The sequence below is a fragment of the Amborella trichopoda genome, chromosome 10 (assembly GCF_054954075.1).
Source record: "Amborella trichopoda isolate Santa Cruz 75 chromosome 10, AtrichopodaSantaCruz75HAP2 v2.0, whole genome shotgun sequence".
Lineage (NCBI taxonomy): Eukaryota > Viridiplantae > Streptophyta > Magnoliopsida > Amborellales > Amborellaceae > Amborella > Amborella trichopoda.
Genome location: NC_142345.1, coordinates 6,072,780 through 6,092,551, shown reverse-complemented (window position 1 = coordinate 6,092,551; position 19,772 = coordinate 6,072,780). Strand labels below are relative to the sequence as shown.

Below are 19,772 nucleotides of genomic sequence, written 5' to 3'. Positions count from 1 at the left end.
AGTTCATACCTGTTTTTTGTTCACTCATGGCTTCAAATTCAAATTTGATATGAATTCGTCCAAAATACTCACAAATTATGAACAAAACCTTCTGAACAATACTCTTACAATCATTAACCCTTAGATTTTACAAAAAATGATGCCCTCTTTTACTTAAAATCAAAGAAATGGCGAAACCCTAAAACGTTTTTAGGGTTCTTCACAAATCCAACTTTTTTTTATCAAAATCGGTGATTTTTACTACCTTTTATTGACTGAAATGGCTAAAAAATTTAAAATAAACCTTGCAAGATTCGATTATAAAGCTGACAAAGATGGAAAATGATAAGAAAATGACAAAAAACCATCAACATCGTAAAGAACATTGTGCAGCCCGTGTTCTTGATGAGTCTCAACAGTGACTCGGCGATTCACTATTGGGAATCGCCCGGTTCTCTCCAGACACGGACGATCCCTGGTATTGTGGTGGAACTGGCACGGGGACTGCCAATTCCTGAGTCGAATCGGGCAAGTCCGATTCGACTCGTCGAGTTTTCATACCCTGATTAAGACTATCCCAATCCCTTACAAATCATTAGGGACATTTGTTAGGCGTTATGTGATCAAGAAGCTTGCTGCCCGTGCAACTAGTGGTCAAGACAATAGGCTATTTCTATGATTATATGTATACAATATCCTGTGCATTTGTTAAATGGAATAATCACATGGACATCAGATGGTTATAAATGAATGTGACCTCCTTGTATTAAAGATAAATAATCTTACTATATATAATTAGTAAAAAATTATTGGTAGGGATTGGTATTTTTAAATAAAAATAAAGATTATATACAATGAGACCATTTGCTTATGGTAAAAGGAGGTCATAACTACTTGTAACTATCCGATGTGAAATCTGATAGCTTAGATGTGTCACAAAGTTCAAAAAATTTTCTTTTGAACTTTGAGCATGGATAGTAGAGTAAATGCGGCCAACCAATTTTACATCCAATGGTTAAAATTAATTGTTACCACCTTGTATCAAAGGTAAATATTTGCATTGTATATTTCCCAATAAAAATCAACATTCTCAAATTGAAATGTATTTCAACAAATAGACTCTTCATTAGTCATGTTCCATGTCTTTCTAGATTTGTTGACACACATATTAGTGTTACCCAATTCTCAACACATAATCCAAACTATGGACACTCCATGTTTTTATGGTTAGGAAGTAATTGGGTGTGTAAAAGTATGAGAAAAATTCTTTTAAACTTTAAGCTTAGTCAATATAATAAATGCGGCCAACCAAGTTCACATCCAATAGTCAACATTAATTATAATCACCTTGTACTAAAAGATAAATGGTCTCATGATCTATTTTCCCATAAAAATACAACATTCTCAAATTGAAATGTATTTAAAAAATATAGACATTTAATTAGTCATGTTCCATGTGTTTCTAAACCTTTTTTCAAACATATTAGTGTTACCCAATCGTTGACACATAATCCAACTTATAGACATAATCCAACCCCACTATATAAGTGGCGCACCTTTAAATTTTATTGGAAGGTGTAGTTCTAGTGCTAGATACCTTATGATGGCTTGAAATCTATGTTCAACCCCAATTATGAAATTTAAAATAAAATAAAGGTACTTGTCGTCTATAAACACTTGGAACTTTTGAAAATAAACTCTGTCTAAATAAAATAAATCCTAATTATGAAATTTAAAATCAAATAAAGGTACTTGTCGAACATATCTATAAAACTTGAAAAAAAGGGGGATATATATGATGAGACTATTTTTATTTTTGGTACAAGGAGGTCACTGTTACTTACAACCATCCCATATACAATCTAATAGCTTGGGTATATCATCAAGTTCGAGAAAATTTCTTTTGAACTTTGTGTTTGATCAATGGAATAAATACAGCCACCCAATTTTCCATCTAATGGTCAAGATTAATTGTGACCACCTTGTTCCAAAAGTAAATGGTGTCATATAATTTTTCATATAAAATTTCAACCTTATATAAATGGACTTGGTTTCTATGTGGCCAAGGCCGCATATGTAGAAACGCGAGCCTCTTAATAAATCTATTTTTGAGATAGATTTTAAGACTTAATTTTAAGGACATGTAATATCTAACATAGAGATCATAACTATGAAAAAATAAATAAATTTTAAAAATTAAAAATAATAATTCTAGTAAAAAAATATTTGGATCGTCAGTTTCCATTGTTTTAGATGGAACATTTATTTGCATCCATCTTTAAGATTGATGCTTTACACTTTCTGGACTGCATACGTAGAAATGCGGCGCATACATAAAAATGCGGTATTACCCGTATGAAATAATTTTCTTATATAAATTTTTTTGGGACCCGGTTTTTAGACGGCCAAGCCCGCATATGTAGAAATACGGGCCTATTAATAAAATCTATTTGTTAGATGGATTTTTTTACTTAATTTTTAAGGATATATAATCTCTAACTGGAGATCATGAATATGAAAATAGAAGTAAATTTAAAAAACGAAAAATAATAATTCTAGTAAGAAAATATTTTGGACGGTTGATTTCCTTTTAGATGGAACACCTACTTGCATCCATCTTAAAGATGGATGCTTTACACTTTTTTGGACCGCATATGTAGTCATGCAGTCCAACCCGCGTAAAACAATTTTCTATTTTTCTGTGTGCAAGCGATGAGATAAATTCTTACAAGACGAATTGCCATCAAGAATATAAAAAATGACAAACTTGGGTATCTGACTTTCAGTTGGATAGAGTAAGTAGGTCTCGTGTGTGAGCTGGCTTTTTGTAGGGAGAAAATCCAAGTAGCTTTCCAGAGAGAGAAAATCCGAATCAGGAGGCTTCTTAGAGAGAGAAAGTCCAAAGGAGCTTTCTAGAGAGAGAAAGTCCAAAATATCAGACGCACTGACTTATCAAAAACAGGCACTTAGCAGCACAGCTGTCCCCTTTGCTTTCTAGAGAGAGAGAAAGAAGCCATATTAGTTTTTTGATTGCGTCTTTCCAGTGAGAGAAAGAACCCATAACGCCACGCGAACCTTAACAGAAATTCAAAGCTTTTTCTCTAAAAATTGTGTTTTTTTGTGTTGATTTCTCCTACTAGATCTTCTGGAATAAAACCGATGATTGCTCAGAATATTCCCCTACGAAACAGGGGAACAACGCCTATACAAACACGATCCATGAAGAGAGAGAGGATAGAGAAACTAAAGGGTGGTGTTTTGAGGGGTAGATAGGAAGTGGGGTCAAATGTCTCTCGAGCTCCAATCCTTCTTCTCTTCTCTATGTAAGTTTTCTCCATTTTCTTCAGAGTTTCCTGCCTCCCCCTCCCCTGAATTCTTGAGCTCCCTCTCTTTTTCTGGGTTCTTTCATTTTTGGGTCAGAGTTCTTTCACTCCATTTTTTTTTTTTTGGGGTTCTTTGGATTTTGGGACTGAGCTTTCTCTCTCTCTCTCTCTCTCTCTCTCTCTCTCTCTCTCTCTCTTTCTCTTTCTCTTTCTCTCTGGGTTGACTGGATTTTCGTTCTTCATACTAGTGACATTGGTATTGGATAACCTGGAAAGATCTTGCCTTTATCTCTCTATACTTCAAACACCGGATCATAGACTTGATATTAATTATCTTGTGCTTTATTTGCTGTTACAATGATATTACACCGTCTTCCTCTCTCTAGACTCTGTGCTATTTAGCTACTAGATATGTACAAATAGTTTTCCTTTTATGTCTGTATTTGGGTTGGTATATGAGATATTTGACGTGAAGATACTTGAAGAGATCTCCATAACTCTTGTTTAGTGGACCATGAATGTGTATACAACAATAGCCTGTGTGTGTGCTTCATTTATGAGATGGGTTCTCTGTGTATTTTAGGTTTATGTTATATTTAAAGAGCTTGGCTGGAAAGTTATTTCTTTCCTCTCTGCAGGCTCTTTTCAATGGATTATGAGGTTATGAAATCTTTTGCTTGCCTGTTTTGTTTGAATGGATTCTCTCATGTCTGGGTTTATAAGAATTTTGTAGTGTGAGATCAATTGCTGTGTCTTGTAATAGCAAAGCCTTTACTATGTGGTTTTTTTGGCGCTCTGCGTTAACTTTTTAAATAGTTAGAATGATGTGTTCTGCTATTGCAGTTTTGGTTCCACTCTTAGTCGTGTTGCTCGTCCACGGATGCGATGGAAGGCCTTTATACCCACTTCCAAGCCATTTAAAAGATACAAATCGGCGACTCCTTCAAACTTTTAGGCCATATAATGTTGCTCATCGAGGTTCAAATGGGGAACTTCCTGAAGAGACATCCCCTGCATATATGGTAAGTTCTACAATTTTCTTGTTCTTCCTTGAAATCTTTGGTTCACTTTAGTTTTTTTATTCTTTGGAACCATTTGCCAAAAATCATTGAATTATTTGGCATTGGGGATTCTGGTCTTCCTTCCAATTCTCTGACTTGTGATTATCATTATTCAATCTCATCTTCTAAACGCTCCCTGACTTCTTAGATTGGGCTTCGCATCATTCCTTTCATCTCTTTAAATATCGAACCTCTACAGTTCCTTGATTTCCTCAGAATTAGGCTTCTCTTTTCCTTAGTCCTCTAAAATTTCATACTCACACAATCCATAAAAATCTAAAAAGACCTTACCCTCTGTTTGCTTTTTGTAGAGAGCTATTGAAGAGGGTGCTGATTTTATAGAAACTGACATTCTTGCCACTAAAGATGGGGCACTCATATGTTTCCATGATGTGTGCCTTAATGATGTTACTGATGTTGCCAAGCACAAGGAGTTTGCCAACCGCAAAAGAACCTATGAAGTCCAAGGGGAGAATATCACTGGATGGTTCACTGGTGAGCTCAGTCCAAAGCTTACAGAATTGCTCTTGAACCCAAAAAAAATCTAGGCAAAACTGTGACTATCAAGGAAAGGAAAAGAAATGCTTTGGCTGTAAACATGTAAACATGATGCTCTTTCATATATGAACTCTATTTCATGTTTTCTTAAGGCTTTAGGACCATTTTTGGTTCACTAATTCAAACTCAGTTTCTGGTATAGAGAGTCCATTATATCTCTGTGCTTGAATCTTCATATACATATCCCACGTTGTCATCTGAAGTTCTTATTAATCTGTGCTGCTATAATTAATTGCTATTTTTGTAAAGAAACCTTTATACCTGCATTCCTTTTAATCATTGTAACCTCTTTCATAGTTTCTATAAGATTTAGTTTTGTACAAACAATGTGAAAATATGAAGCTCTCTACTCTCATGGAATGCATACTATGACACTCTCAATTATGGAAAGTCATGATGCATTGGGGTCATCTATGTCCAATGAAATTGATGGTGATGAGAGGCGAGTGGAAGCCAGGATTGGGATCGTTACCTGTTCTCGTGCAGTGATGATAGAATGGGAGCCACCATGGGGTCATGTTCTATTTTGGTGGGCCCCACTTTCTTTATCACCATACTTCATTTTATTGGATGGTGATGATGACACCTATGGACATTGTCATTTAACAAATGGTATTGCATCATACGTAGTATGTTTTATCCTATATAGAAGCATGATATCTCTGGTTTGTTATTGAATTATGTTGCTTCATGCAGTTGACTTCACACTTGAAGAGCTCAAGACACTGCGACTGAAGCAGAGATACAAGTTTCGGGATCAATCATACAACGGTCAGTTCCCTCAATAGACAAATAGCCATTCAAGCTCATTACTATTAACTAAGCTTATTAGATTACTGTATCTTTTTCTAAGGGAACCACTGCCTTTTATAAATCTATAAAGAGAAAAAAACAAACATCAAATACTCCGTGTGAAATTTTCTGGTATATAAATCTATAAGGAGAAAAAAAAATCAAATACTCCGAGTGAAATTCTCTAGCATAAAGAACAAGTTGTGTTAGAAAATCCTTTCTTCACCTGCTGTTTTCTGAGAAACGTTTGTGAATAAAGAAAGATAGATCGGCGGCTTTGAACAGCCAAACTGTGTGCATATGTTTTGTTGATTTAATAGTGTGATATAAAGAATGATACAAATTTTGATGTCTAAATTTTAGAAAAACAGAAATTTTACCATCAAATCGTTGCCTATTGTTTTGGTCGAACTTCTATCAATAACCAATGAAGCACTCGAGGAATTCCGGTTCACTTGACAATGGCATTCTTATTTCAAAAGATGAAGAGGATTATGATAGTATTGTCATATTTCCCTTCCTATTTTAATTTCAATTTCTTCTCCCTGTTTTAGTATAGCTTTTGTCTCTCTTTTCCTTTTTACCCTTTTACTATTTTCTTGTGTTTTGTTTTCTGTCATCACCTCTTGTTAGTTGTTACCCTTGTCCTTTTGTTTATTTCCCTACTTCTGCACCTTGTCAGAGTGGGTGTGGAGATGGTAGGGCACTTTTTGTTGCAATTTAGATTCACCATGTGAGTTTGATTTTATTTTCTTATTTGGCTTAAAGCTTGTAGTTCCATCAGAAGTTGTCCCTGATTCTATAAGAACTTGTCCTTTGATCTTGTTGTATTTTTTGGCACTGTTTAAACTGTACGAAGAGAGCTTGTTGGAGCTTGAAAACAAGGTTTTTAGTGCATGGGAGTTAAGCAGCACTGTGATATGAGTGCATTTTAGAGATTATAGATGTCCTGTAGCACAGTGAAGTCCCTTTAGTGTTTAAGAAATGTAGAATGGTAGAACAATGGGGTCCTCTCTGTCCCTAACCTTCAGTCCAAAAGTGTGACACATGGTTTAGTGGAGAAATTTTCAGGGTTCAGAACTTCCTCTTGGGATTGAAGCTGAACTATCCAAAAGCAAAAGATAAAGGGCCTCTCTGAAGTTACCATTTTCATGTTCTTTTTTGTTTGTTCGGTTGCATTTTCATATTCCTCTTCTTTCTTATATCTTTTGGGCTACACAAGCAGGAGTTCCTCTTCTCTAATACAAATGTTTGGATCTAGAAATGTAGTGAATTGGCCTCCATTGTTGCCTTCCATGAGATCAGGGTCCTCATCACGTCCATTTAATGTAAAGCTGCCTCTTTTGTCGATAAAAAGGCCAACAATATCTTGAATAGATTGGCAAACTTTTAAGTCCTTAGATCTGTTCTAAGCTAGGATTACCTAGAACTCCATCCTGAGATAAAATTATAAGTTGTTGGCTTGTATGCAATAGCTTTTGATTTTATAGATTTATTAGTTTTTCACTAACAAAATGGTAACTCTATTCCCCTTACGAGTGACAAATTTGTCTATTTGAATGTGCTTGTTTTAGGATATTTCATCAAAAAGCAATTTGTAGCTACTTATCAAACATGAGTAGGATTACTAGGTGAAATCCTTTGCGAAATTCACTTTCTTGGTATAACAAATTAAAATTTATTCATAAACAAACTTGCTATATCGATAATCGATTCTTGCATTGAACATGCCACTCATTTATGTAAAATCTAGATAGATTTGACAGTTCATATTGGTAATTGTCTGAAGAGTGAGAGTCTAAACTAAAACTTTTTATGCAGTTCAATGCCATTTATTGAAATGCATTGAAAACACATTTCAAACAACATAAATATGTGTTTTCCATGCTTATACACTACTCTCACGCTTTCCTCTTAGCATTATAGGATTACTCCAAGAAGAATGCTTATAAGGCTAATAATTTTAATAGGCTGCCAATGGAGTAATGGTAAACCCTTCGGGATAAATTTCATGTTGGTAACATATTTGGCTGAACCATCCTGGGTTTTGTTGGATCCCACCCCTTTGAATTATCTTTAAAATGGTAATGTATAAGAAGTTAGGGCTATAATTTTGGAATATAGGATGTGCGTGAATTATTCAAAGCAATGGTTTAAAAACCGGATCGGTGACCCGGATCGGGCTTTTCAAAAACCGATCCGGATCGGCGAATCGGCGATCCGGATCGGCGAATCGGCGGTCCGGATCGGAATCGGGTGAATCGGTCAGAATAAAGCTTCAAAAAAATCCGAAAAAATTATTAAAATTCATTATAAATATTGTTTTTTTAGGAATTCAATAAAAAATGAGGGTACTCCATTAAGAATTTTCATGTTTTTGGATGAATATGCGAATATTGATATGTCCTATGTTTGGCAATTTTTTTACCTTTGCTAGCATTAAGAATTGCCACCATCTGTTTTTTTACATTACTAGGGACACTAGTGCATGCAGAAACTTCTCCCTTAACCCCTGCCAAGTGTTGCTTGAACCTATGTACCCCACTACTTATCACTCTTTGACAGTAATTACAAATAATTTTGTCTTTCTTGTTGAGATCAAGTCTGACCCCATGTTGCCATGCAGGGTCTTCTATAGATCTTGACATGATTCAACTGTTTTAAGATGTAAAAAGTTTAAATTAACCTGACAGTTCAAAAAGAAAAATAATCACAATATGTAGTGATAATATGTTGCGGTAGTTCATGTAGTCATATTCGTTGTTATTTGTTATTGCAAAATACCTTTTTTGACAATAATATTTCGTACATATCAATTACAAACATTTAGAATAATACAAAATGCAAGCTCCAAACATGGCTACAACTCAATTATCAAGAACATACATTTTTTGCATTAAAAAATTAATAATAAAAACAATTCTTCAAAGAGCCGGCTAACATCAGTCATTCCAACTTAAAAATCCATGAACAACAAATAAAAAAAATACAGTTTTGTATTGAAAATATAATAACATGCATTTTTTTGCATAAATAATCCATCAACATACAATTTTTTCAACAAAAACTTTAACAATAAAAATTTAAAATATGGTTTAATACCTCATGATAATTAAAACCTTGTCACGATTTTCACATCTTTTCGGAAAATCATCAATTTTCAAAAAATTCGATCATGAAAAAAAAAAAAAAAAAATTACAGCAAACTCAAACAATAAAAATTAAAAATTAGGTTTAAATGTTTAATACATCATGATAATCAAAACTTTATCACGATTTTCACATCTTTTCGAAAAATCATCATTTTTCAAAAAATTCGATCATGGATAAAAAGAAATTAAAAAAAAAAGTACAGCAAATTTTCAAAAAATTCGATCATGGATTAAAAAAAAAATTAACAAATTTTCAAAAAGTTCGATCATGGATTAAAAAAAAAAATTCATAAATTTTCTAAAAATTCGATCATGGATTACAAAAAATTCGATCATGGATTACATAAAATTCGATCATGGATTACATAAAATTCGATCATGGATTACAAAAAAAAAAAAAAACATAAAAAAACAAAAAATTCGATCGTGGATTACAAGAACAAAAAAAAACAATTCCATCATGGATTACAAAAAATTCAATCATGGGTTACAAAAAAAAAAAAAACACAAAAAATTCGATCAAGGATTGCAAGTAAAAAAAACAAACATTTTGATCATGGATTACAAAAAAGTTGATCATGGATTACAGAAAATTCGATCATGGATTACAAAAAATTCGATCATGGATTACATAAAATTCGATCATGGATTACAAAAAAGTCGATCATGGATTACAGAAAATTCTATCATGGATTACAAGAAATTCGTTCATGGATTACATAAAATTCGATCATGCATTACAAAAACAAAAAACAAAAAAAAACAAAAAATTCGATCGTGGATTACTAAAAAAGAAAAAAACAATTACATCATGGATAACAAAAAATTCAATCATAGATTACAAAAAACTCTATCATGGGTTACATAAAAAACAAAAAACAAAAAATTCGATCATGGATTACAAAAAAAAACAAACATTTCGATCATGGATTACAAAACATTCGATCATGGATTACAAAAAATTCTATCATGGGTTACAAAAATAAAAAATAAAAAATAAAATTCGATCATGGATTACAAGAAAAAAAAACAAACATTTTGATCATGGATTACAAAAAATTCGATCATAGATTACAAAAAATTCTATCATGGGCTACAAAAAAAAAAAAAAAAAAAAAAAAAAAAAAAAAAAAAAAAAAAAAAAATTTGTTCTTCACAGAGTCGTTTTACATAAGCGATTTTAACTCAAAAATTCACCTCCAAGTGAATAAATTACATCCAATTGACTATATTTTCTGATAAACAACAATATAAGGAATCAAAAACCTAAATTTTTAACACATTATTTCTAATATATCATGAAAACAAAATCAAAAGGCGGAAAAAAAAAAAAAAAACAGCGGAATTTTTTTCCCCTGACATCTCACTGTTCATATCAAATTTCTTGCTGTAATTGACCAGATTACGTAAAATTAAAAATTTTAAATCATACTAGACACAATAAAGATTAAAAACCCTAATTATTGAACTCATTTTGTTCAAAATATGCCATGAAATAAATCAAATGGCGGAAAAACAAAAAAACCCAAAGTTCTTACCTGTTTTTGTGAACCGAAGCCTTCAATCTCCAAAAAAGTCTGTTTTTCTCAACGATTTTCACAAATTAGTAACAAAATATTTTGATTCACAGCTTTAAGATCAATATGCCAACAAATTTTGAAAGATTCATGCCTTATTTGGCATGAAATTTCAAAAATGGCGGAAACCCTAAACCCCGAATTTTTCTTGATCCAAAAACAACCAATTTTTCCACCATTAAATCGTTAAAAAAGCTGAATAAAGCTGTTTACAGCCTGAAAAACAGATCACGTGCCGAAAAAAACAAAAAAAATGATCAAAAAATGACAAATTTGAAAAAAATCCGTGAAGAACACTGTGCAACCCGTGTTCTTCACGGACTTGCCGATTCCGCACAGTGAATCGGCGAGTCACTGTGCAGAATCGTCCGGTTCTCTCTAGAACCGGACGATTCCCGGTTTTTGAACCGATCCGGTCCCTTTTTCGTGAATTTCGAGTCGAACCGGGCGAGTCCGGTTCGACTCGGCGATTTTTAAAACGCTGATTCAAAGCATAATACAATAATCTAACATACAATACTCATCACCATAATTCTCCATCATCATCCAAGCCTTATCCCAACGACTTTCATGACACGATGTGACAAATTTTACGCTGGCTGCTTATCTAACACAAACCACCTCCTTTACCTTGGATTGGGATGGGTTAAGGGAAAGTTTAAGGTCCTTACCCTTACTAGAACATTGCTTATCACCATAATGTGATGCTCAAATGTGGGGTGTGTATGCAAGAGAGATTACCTTGCTTGGCTGCTTTGTTGGGTGGGTAGAAGGGAATCCCATCTTTCTAGGATCAGTCTCTCTTTAGCATTTCCTGGTGGACAGGTTACTTGGTGTAGCCTTTAAGTCTTCAAAGGCTGTGCAATTCTCAACACATATTTTTTGGTTACTTTTGTATGCTAGTACATATATCAATTACACCATTTTCTATAAATATTATTTTGTTTGATAAATTATCTCTTCCTCTAGATGCAGACCCCATATCCTTTTTATTAAGGGTCCTTTGCCACAGCACAAAAGATCCTGCCTAGGTCATCTGCAGCATATATTTCAAATGAACGGTGCTGATGATGGCACTTTTTCTCGAAGTCAAAAAGGACTATTTGACTTTTGGGTAAAGCGTCAGCGTGGAACAATCGCCACACCAAAACATTTTCCATTTATTAACATAGAAAGGATCTTATAAGTTGCCCTCCTGTTTTAATTGTCTAAATCTCCTGATAAAATATGTCAACGGCCTATTTTAAGATGCCAGGTGCAGAAAAGAACAACGAGATAATCAATAGAAAATCAACCATTAAATAGTTTGTAATAAACAAATTTGAAACTGTATATGTCAGCCTAGCTTCTAATGTATAAAATCGGCTTAGATATGAATTCCAAGCCAATAATTGAAAAAAGAAAAAGAAAAAGAAGAGGAAAAACTATAAATTGCGAAAAACTATAAATTGCGAGTTTATCTTTTATTGATATTTTCCTCATTGTACCTTTGAAATTTCCAATATTTGCTTTTGTTAATTGTGATCGTTCACATGGACGTCTTTATTGTCACAGATATTATGGTTACAATCTTGATTTTAAAGCTTTTTTTCTGTCAATTTGTCATTCAGGAAAGTTCCCAATAATTACCTTTGAAGAATTTATCTCAATTGCACTAGATGCTCCACGAGTTGTTGGAATCTACCCTGAGATGAAAAACCCAGTTTTCATCAACCAACATGTAAGTGAAACTCAGTTCATATTGTTGCATGAATAGCTGGGAAAGTAAGGGCATTAGCAGTTGTGACTTTCCTGCACATTGGATTTATACAGTCATCCTCACCCTGACGCTTGCTTCTCATACATTTGCTCCTAGTCTTTCGTTATCATGGACATATGTCAGAAATTACATGCTGTAGAGTGTAGATCGCTATATAATTTTGGGCACAAAAAGTTTCGAGCGACAATTAGGTTCTAACTTCTATGGGTGGGAAGATGTTGTTCAAATAAAGTATTTTCTTCATTTAGGTTGATCATGACCTGGCTTTATTACTTGGCCGGAAAGGATTCCAAACAATGGAAGGTTTTAGGGGGAAAAACAGAATAATTCTTTTTTTGTAGCTTCAGTGCGCAGCGAGTATGACTAGCTTACTAGTGATGAAATTATGTGTCCATATAATATGATATCAATTTGTTATACAGGTCACGAGCAGCGAAGTCAAGTGAACTGATATGTGCCATGTTGAGTCCTAGTTTTGAGTTTTATGACCATCGTTTGTACTTCACATTTCAAAATATGGTTTGATCATCATTTCAACAATTAAGTTGTCATCTTGTGAATACCACTGTTTACTTCATTATCTAGTTCAAATGTAACACTTGCCCTTGTATATGCATGAGAGCCATAATTTTTTGCTGTTCATCTTATGACGGTCTTTATCTGAAAAGTTATGATATAGGTTTTGTGATCTATAAGATATGATACAAATCTTTCTAGGGCATAAGAAATTTTTGTCTCATTAGAAGAAGTTCTCATATAGATTTTAGTCAGTTATCTGTTGTGGGTTTGTCCCTTCCCACTTTGTTCCCGAAATGCTTAATTGCATTTACTAAAGTAGAAGCCAATGATGTCCTTGATCTCTGCATTTGTTTTTGGTTTTTTCTTTAGTCATCCTTTCTCCTCCAAGTTAAGAGCATTTTTTTTTTAATAGCTAGGGGTGTCCGTTATTTGTACCCATGTTTTTTCTATAACCACTCATGTGCATGGGTTAAATTTAGCCACCAAGCAATATCAATATTCCCATCGGTATCTTGGTAGAAATAGCAGAATGATGGCTAACCCATAAACAATGTCAAACAAGAAGCTAAGATATGTGCAGGATATAGAACCCCAAATTCATAGCCCAATAAGAAAAAACGACCAACAAGAATAGATATGAGCAGGATACAAGATTAGTTGTCGTTCTCAAGTCAAGAACAATCCAGGTAAGTTCCTCACATTGCAAGCCTATAACTGATGAAATTTTGTAGCACAATCTACGGTGTCCCTAGATATTGATAACAATCTGAGTTTCATATGAGATTCAGATATATTGCAGGTTATGCTGTGGAAATATCGAGTTCAAATATTTTGCAGGTCAAATGGGCTGATGGAAAGAAGTATGAAGACAAATTTGTAGAACTTCTTCAAAAGTATGGGTTTAAAGGGGAGTATTTGTCAGAAGATTGGATAAAGCAGCCTATATTTATCCAGTCCTTTGCTCCAACTTCACTTGTATATATATCAAACCTTACAAACTCACCCAAGATCTTCCTGATTGATGATGTGACAATTCCAACTCAAGACACAAACCAGGTTTCGCTTATTTCCTATCAATGCTTCTCATTTGCTTATTTATTAATGGGGCAATTTGACTTATTAGCTCATAGTATATATTAGGCCTCCAAATTTTACATTGCGAACAGCTTATTGTATGTACTAACTCTCTAGAAATAACTTGCAGAGAGTATTTATGTGACTTTCTTATCTTCTTTCTTCTCTTGAAATGAGTGCTTAAAAGAAAGGGAAACTATGCTATAATCACATGGACTACGTATTTTCATAATTCATTGGGGTCATGACCATCTGTGAAATCTTGGACTCTGATAAAGTGGGACTGTGAAGTGCAGTGCATTAGTACGACCACTGACACTCCATCACTGGCCATCATCTCATTGCATAGTGTAATGACCTTAAAGGACTGTGGAAAATCATAATCCATATTCAATTGGACCATAGCCATTTGGCTCTGCGTTACAAAAGGACTAGGTGGAATATGGACTCATTATTTTTAAACTGCAGTCTTACTGGGAGATTACTTCGGATGATTACTTCGATTTCATCAAAGACTATGTGGTTGGTATTGGACCATGGAAAGATACAATTGTACCCCCTGAACACAATCATTTGACTACTATGACTGACCTTGTTGCCAAAGCGCATGCTCACAACCTACAGGTATACTTCTGTCTAACTCTTCTATTTTGTGATCTTGTTCTGTGTGTGCGAGAGAGAGAGAGACAGAGTTGACATGGTCCGAAGCTATAGTTTTTGTTACTCATTTCTGCATATGAAGTAGAGAAACTTAGGTATGGACCCCAAATAATGTTCGGAATTAAAAAAAGGTCCATATTTTAGGATATTTATGGTGAGGTCCAAAATTTCGGAGTTTTTTTATTCCCATTTTACCCCCAGTTCAAAATTCTAACACCTGCTTAAAATACAAAAACACTAAGTATTTGTGTGTTTTGGAAGGCCTACTCTCGAACTGCCCAAAACATGAAAAACTAAAGTGTTTGGAAGTTGGTTTGTGTTTTGGTTAGCTTAGAAAGTTGGACTTCCAAGCCGGGGTAAATTGAGAATAAAAAAGAAACTCTTAAATGTTGCACTTCTTGTAAAATGTCCTAAAATATGGACCCTTTTCTGATTCCGAAAACTATTTTGGGTTTGTATGTAAATTTCCCTATGCATTAATTCCACATCATTTAGCAGATATAACACAAATAAACAGGTTTTCTAGCATCTCACCTTGATTCACAGTTCTATAGCGACTACTTTTTTATCACACCTTATCGTGTTGTACTTCTTTGTAATTGATTCCACAAATATATATGCATATATATGTACTTGTATTTATGTTTGTGCATGTGTGTGAATGGTTGTTTATTTGTTTATCTATACATGTTCATATGAATATATATTTGTCAGACAAGAGCTGATTTCATATTGGGTATGTATCAGGTTCACCCTTACACATTTCGGGATGAGCATGAATTTTTACACACAGATTTCCACCAAGATCCATATGCCGAATACAATTATTGGATAAATGAGGTTGGAGTCGATGGCCTCTTCACTGATTTTACGGGGAGCCTCCACAACTACCAAGAGTGGACCTCCCCTCCTAAAGGTGATGAAAAAAATGTTTCAGATCTGATAAACAAGATTGAGGCTCTCATCGCTTCTTTCAAGAATGGATGAATGGGTGTCCCTGAATTTAACCAAAAAACCCAAAAAAAGATTCACCATAAAAAAGGAAAGGGATAGGTGAGCTGGGAGATTGTTTTGGACCTTTCACATTGAATTGCTTGAGTTTTTTTTCTTTTGATCGGTGAATTTGAAATTTACAATAAAATATGTACATCTCTCCCCTGTAGCTTTTATATTATATGTCATATGCATACCCACCTACCAAAAAGAAAAGCACAACTATCTTCAAGAAAAGAGTTCAGATAAGAACATATTGTGCTAAATTTATTTCTTTTTTTTTGTTTTTTTGCAGAATAGTAAATAACTAGCTCGAATTGGTTTTCTTTTTGGCTGTTCACTGGTGGTCTGGAGTGTTTTATAAGCTTTCCAAAAGGATTGTTGTACATCTATAATCAGAATTGGGACATTCCTGTGATCTACATCACAACCTAAGATCATTAATCATAAGGTATCAAAACCGTCCAATCCCAGAGTGGATGATGATGGTGGGATAGAGAGACCTACCATCTGGCTCATTCCATGTTCTTGTACAGGCATGTATTATCCCCCTCTATCATTCACCGATCAATGGGACGGTGTCAATGTATAATAATTATCCTAGATGAGAACACAGGAACATGGTGAGTTTTAGCCTGGACATGAACCTAGGCCCAGTCGCCTGGGTTAGGCTAGGCTGGACTTGGACCTTGGCATGTGGTGCACCACCTATAGACCATTTAAACCATATAGAATTATTGCTATCGACTATATACTCTATATTCTATATAGGCTATATAGACACATGGACTATATTATTAGAATTCTTTTAGAATATATTTTTTTATCAAAAATTAAAATTAGATGTGTCGTATTTCTCATGCAAACTAAAAAACCAAATAATCTAAATTCATTCTAATATATATTCAAATAAATATTTTTGATAGAAATTTATGATTCTAGTGTAATATTGTGTAAATATTTTAAATTTTGCTTTACATTGTGAATATAAAAAAAATAAGAAAGAGGTTTATAGAAAAATAGAAATATATTATCACAATAAAATTTACTAGTAAACCCAAAGAACTAGAAATTAGACATGATCCTATATTAAGGGGTGCTCAATGATGAGAACTCTTTATCTCACAGGGACTTGTGGGAGAGAAAACCTCATTAGCATAATGAAGGGCCACTTGTGTTACACATGATATTTAATACTAATCACCTAAATATTTGTCAAAAAAAATATTTTCAATAAAATATAGTCTTAGCCGGAGTTAATTCAATGAATTTATCTTCACAATGGTTATAACATAATAATTATAATTATTATATTAAATTATTAGGAAGTTGTAATAATTACAAGATTTCATCATTTTATTCATAAAAATTGCCATTATCAAATCTATTTCGTATTAAACCATACTTGATTAAATTTTTAATAATTAACTAATAAGACTATAATTATCATCATTTTAAAAATAGAGTTATACTAAATTAACTAAATCCTAATTTGGATGTACGTGTTTTAATTATTTAATATTTTATTATTGTTAAATTCATATAACATAAAAAAAATAACTTTACTTACCTAAAAAATAAAAAAATAACTTTCAATAAAGGTTAGTAGTTTTTGTATTTAGAACACAATTAATATGATTTATATTAAGAGCACATTTAATATTTGTATTGTATTAAATTAAGAACTTAACATATGTGCATATGAGAGAATAAACGACTATTAGAGGGAGGGGAAGTGGAAGAGACATGTAGGGGAGATGGATGGGGGAGATACATTAAGAGGAGAGAGAATGTGAGGAGAGCTTTGGTTTTTTTTTTTAGCGTTAACTTTCACTAAAAAGAGCAAAAGCTCAAAGTTACGAGTGTTACAAAGAGAGTAACAAAGAGAAAAGGAAAGGGAGGAGAAGAGAAGGCTCAACATCAAGATATATTACAAAATCAAAATGGACTATATGGCCAGATTGTAGACCAAAACGTACATTGTGTTTCGTTTTTCGTTTCTTTTGTGGCTGGCTTTGATACTGGAAACTCTTTTTCAAAGTGTTGAGCGCATTCCAACTGGAGTGACACTTGTTACTTGTGGTCATAATCCTACACCCATAGTCCTTCGTTGGACCCGGGTCTAGCAGTCTGTGGGTCCAACGGGGACGGTAGGGAGCGGGATCGCGACAAGTAATTAAAGGTTGGAAGGTGAGACAAGCTAGGGCATTTGTTGCACTATTTTTCTCTTGGTGTACATGACAGAAAACGACGTAGCAACCTGAATTCCATTTATAATTGAGGTCCAAAGCGAGGGAGTGGAAAGAGGATGTGTTGTAACAACCTTAATTTTTAGAACTGAAAAATAAAAATATAAAAAATAAAAAAAGCTCTTTATAGTATGATGGTCCACATAGGCATTATGGTCTTTAGGGACCATCACTACTCTTATTCCCTTTTACCCTTCACCTTTTCCTTTCAATTGCCATGTCCTTTAGTAGACTTGGGTTTTAAACATTACACATTTAATACTAGTACTACACCTCATGTATGAGGTGGAGTTAATAAAGTAATATAATAATAATTTTTAAGAAGTTAACTAGAACGAGGGTAAGGATTCTCGCCCTACAGAACTTCCTTTTCCGCTCTCCCTCGTACAAACACAGTAAAATCTTTCTCTTTCTAGCCGAATTTTATCGAAAGTTCCCTCTCAAATATTATAGGTAAGTGACGTTATCTTCTTTAAAAATAGTCTGTTTTTAATAAATAGTGATATTTTCGTCCAGAATTTTTATTTCATAAGTTTTGTGTGTAAGTGACCTCATTGTTTTGAAAAATAATATTTTTAGTAAAATTGTGATATTTTATCTAGTGTTAGGAATTTTAAATACCGTAAATTATTAGAAATAAATTTATAATCTTCCTGTCTATTGTTCAAAATTTTAAATACTATAAATTATTAGAAATAAATGTGATATTTTCGCTTTTAGTAAAATTATGAGATTTCCTTCTACTGTTTTTGAATATTTAGACATTTTATAATTCATATGCAAATGATTGCCTCATTATTTGAAAAACTTATATTTTCGCACTTGATTGCAGTATTGCCTATGAAATCATTATTTACAAATTGGTAATTCCATAAATTGTGATAATTCCTTATTTAATTTTGGATTCTAATAAAAGTTCGTCTATTAATACTAGCCTGTTATCATGTTAGATTTCAAGAATGTCCTTCAGAGCTGTTAACTTTCAGAAATTATTGCACAAAATGTTTAAATAGCTACTTAAAGATATTTCAATGGAAGTGATTGTTATTAAATTGCTCCAAGTAAATGCATGTTAATGTTTTCAATGATACTTCGCATATATGATATTGTTGTTTTCTGATGTTTAAAGAGTTTCAGAGATAATTTGAGTATAAGTGGACCTGCAGTGATCGTTAGGACCTATCCGGTTATGTCGGTAGGGACTATTTGGACTCATCCGGGACGCCAGTGAGGTATGATCGGACCTGCAGGGATTGTTAAGACCTATCGGGTTATGCCAATAAGGACTATTTGGACTCATCCGGGACGCCGGTGAGGTATATTTGGACCTGCAGGAAATGTTTAAACCTATCCGGTAGGGGCTATTTCGACTCATCTGGTACTCTAGTGAGGTACGTTTCGACCTGCAAGGGTTGTTTGGACCCATCAGGACGCTGATGGGGTATATAAGTGACCTACTTGGGACGCCAGTAGGGTATTTTGGAAAATCCTTTGAATCTTTGTTAAAATGTTTATATGCATTTCCTTCATTTGGATTATGTTTAACTGTGGATTTGTGAAAAGTGAAATTGTTATTCATAAATGTTTTTGTTCGCAATGCTCCTCATTATGTTGTTTTTTTAATCTACATTATTGAGAAAATGTTTATATCTTCCAACCATGATTATTTTGAGGACCAAGATGATCACTTACTGAGTAGCCAAACTCATCTAACTATAGTAAATATTTTTCTGGGTAATTGCAGTCTCATAGTTAAATGCACATCAGGACCAACTTGTGAAGATGATGCAGTCGTGTCATAACTAAATTCTCTTTTTTAACTTTTGTTAAACTTCACCACTATAAATTTTTGTTCTATCAATAGATGAATACCTAGCCGTCATGTTAATACCAGTTGTGAGCAAACTTTATGCAAATTTTAATTAAATAGAAAAAAAATTGTTTTTTTACAATATATATTAATAGGAATTTGAATTTTTACTAGTATAAGAATAGTCTGTCGCACATTGGGAATGTTAGAAATCTTGGAGCGTGACAATTATGATATCAGAGCCTTTGAAATCCTGGAGAGACATC

The 19,772-nt window shown here is 33.5% G+C and overlaps 1 protein-coding gene across 1 annotated transcript; it reads left to right on the top strand.

Moving 5' to 3' along the window:
- Window positions 1–3,024: 3,024 nt before the first annotated feature.
- Window positions 3,025–15,663, top strand: LOC18435764 (glycerophosphodiester phosphodiesterase GDPD6). Its single transcript, XM_011625660.3, has 8 exons — window positions 3,025–3,302; window positions 4,146–4,324; window positions 4,675–4,858; window positions 5,618–5,692; window positions 12,053–12,162; window positions 13,558–13,776; window positions 14,263–14,418; window positions 15,202–15,663. The coding sequence occupies exons 1-8, from the start codon at window positions 3,266–3,268 to the stop codon at window positions 15,439–15,441; spliced, it is 1,200 nt and encodes a 399-aa protein (XP_011623962.1). The 5' UTR covers window positions 3,025–3,265; the 3' UTR covers window positions 15,442–15,663.
- The last annotated feature ends 4,109 nt before the right edge of the window (window positions 15,664–19,772 follow it).

Bases quoted from the DNA above. Each gene is read 5' to 3' on its own strand.
- LOC18435764 (XM_011625660.3), top strand. From the start codon at position 3,266: ATGTCTCTCGAGCTCCAATCCTTCTTCTCTTCTCTAT. The intron at 12,163-13,557 runs GTAAGTGAAACT...AATATTTTGCAG, and splicing joins CAGTTTTCATCAACCAACAT to GTCAAATGGGCTGATGGAAA. The intron at 13,777-14,262 runs GTTTCGCTTATT...TTTAAACTGCAG, and splicing joins CAACTCAAGACACAAACCAG to TCTTACTGGGAGATTACTTC.